This window comes from Propithecus coquereli, unplaced genomic scaffold (genome assembly GCF_000956105.1).
Source record: "Propithecus coquereli isolate 6110/MARCELLA unplaced genomic scaffold, Pcoq_1.0 Scaffold216, whole genome shotgun sequence".
Classification (NCBI taxonomy): Eukaryota; Metazoa; Chordata; class Mammalia; order Primates; family Indriidae; genus Propithecus; species Propithecus coquereli.
The window spans coordinates 2771720-2772323 of NW_012146745.1; the positions used below are offsets into that span (position 1 = coordinate 2771720).

Genomic DNA, 604 nt, shown 5'->3' on the forward strand with positions numbered 1-604 from the left:
TATCTCTTATCCTTATAGGTAGAATTACTTCAGAAATAAAAAATGCCAAATTCTGAAATGTTGTCATTGTAAATGTCACAAGGATAGGTAAATAGTCTTACTGACCAAGAATGTACTTTTTTCCCATAGTATTGAATTTGACAGGGATTGTGACTATTTTGCAATTGCTGGGGTTACAAAAAAGATTAAAGTCTATGAATATGGCACAGTCATCCAGGATGCAGTGGATATTCATTACCCTGAGAATGAAATGACCTGCAATTCCAAAATCAGGTATTTATTTTCTTGGCATGATACAATGTGTATATAACAATTGGTATATATAATTATTATGAGATTGTTATTGTACCTTTTCATGAGACTTTTTACTTATTCATGGAAAATGTTATAATTGTACTGTGCATACAGAGGATATATTGTTACTTAGAGTATCTTTCTTATAGATCTTCGTAGCTTTTCTCCTGCAAGGGTTAGCATTTATTGTTTTCTAGTTGCCAAATGAAAGTCCTTTTTTCTTTCACTTAGTCAAATAAAGGTCTTTGTTGGAGATGGCCATTGGAGACTCCATAGAGTGGAGTGTTGAATAAAGGATTAGTGTAGCGTA

The 604-nt window shown here is 32.5% G+C and overlaps 1 protein-coding gene across 1 annotated transcript in view; it reads left to right on the forward strand.

Annotated features, from left to right (window-relative positions):
* The window catches only part of RFWD2 (ring finger and WD repeat domain 2, E3 ubiquitin protein ligase), a 187959-nt gene that overhangs the window by 165470 nt on the left and 21885 nt on the right, over window positions 1-604 (forward strand). The window contains exon 10 of the mRNA XM_012644641.1: window positions 130-273. Within this exon, the coding sequence (XP_012500095.1) occupies window positions 130-273 (144 nt within the window). The remainder of the gene's footprint in view (window positions 1-129; window positions 274-604) is intronic.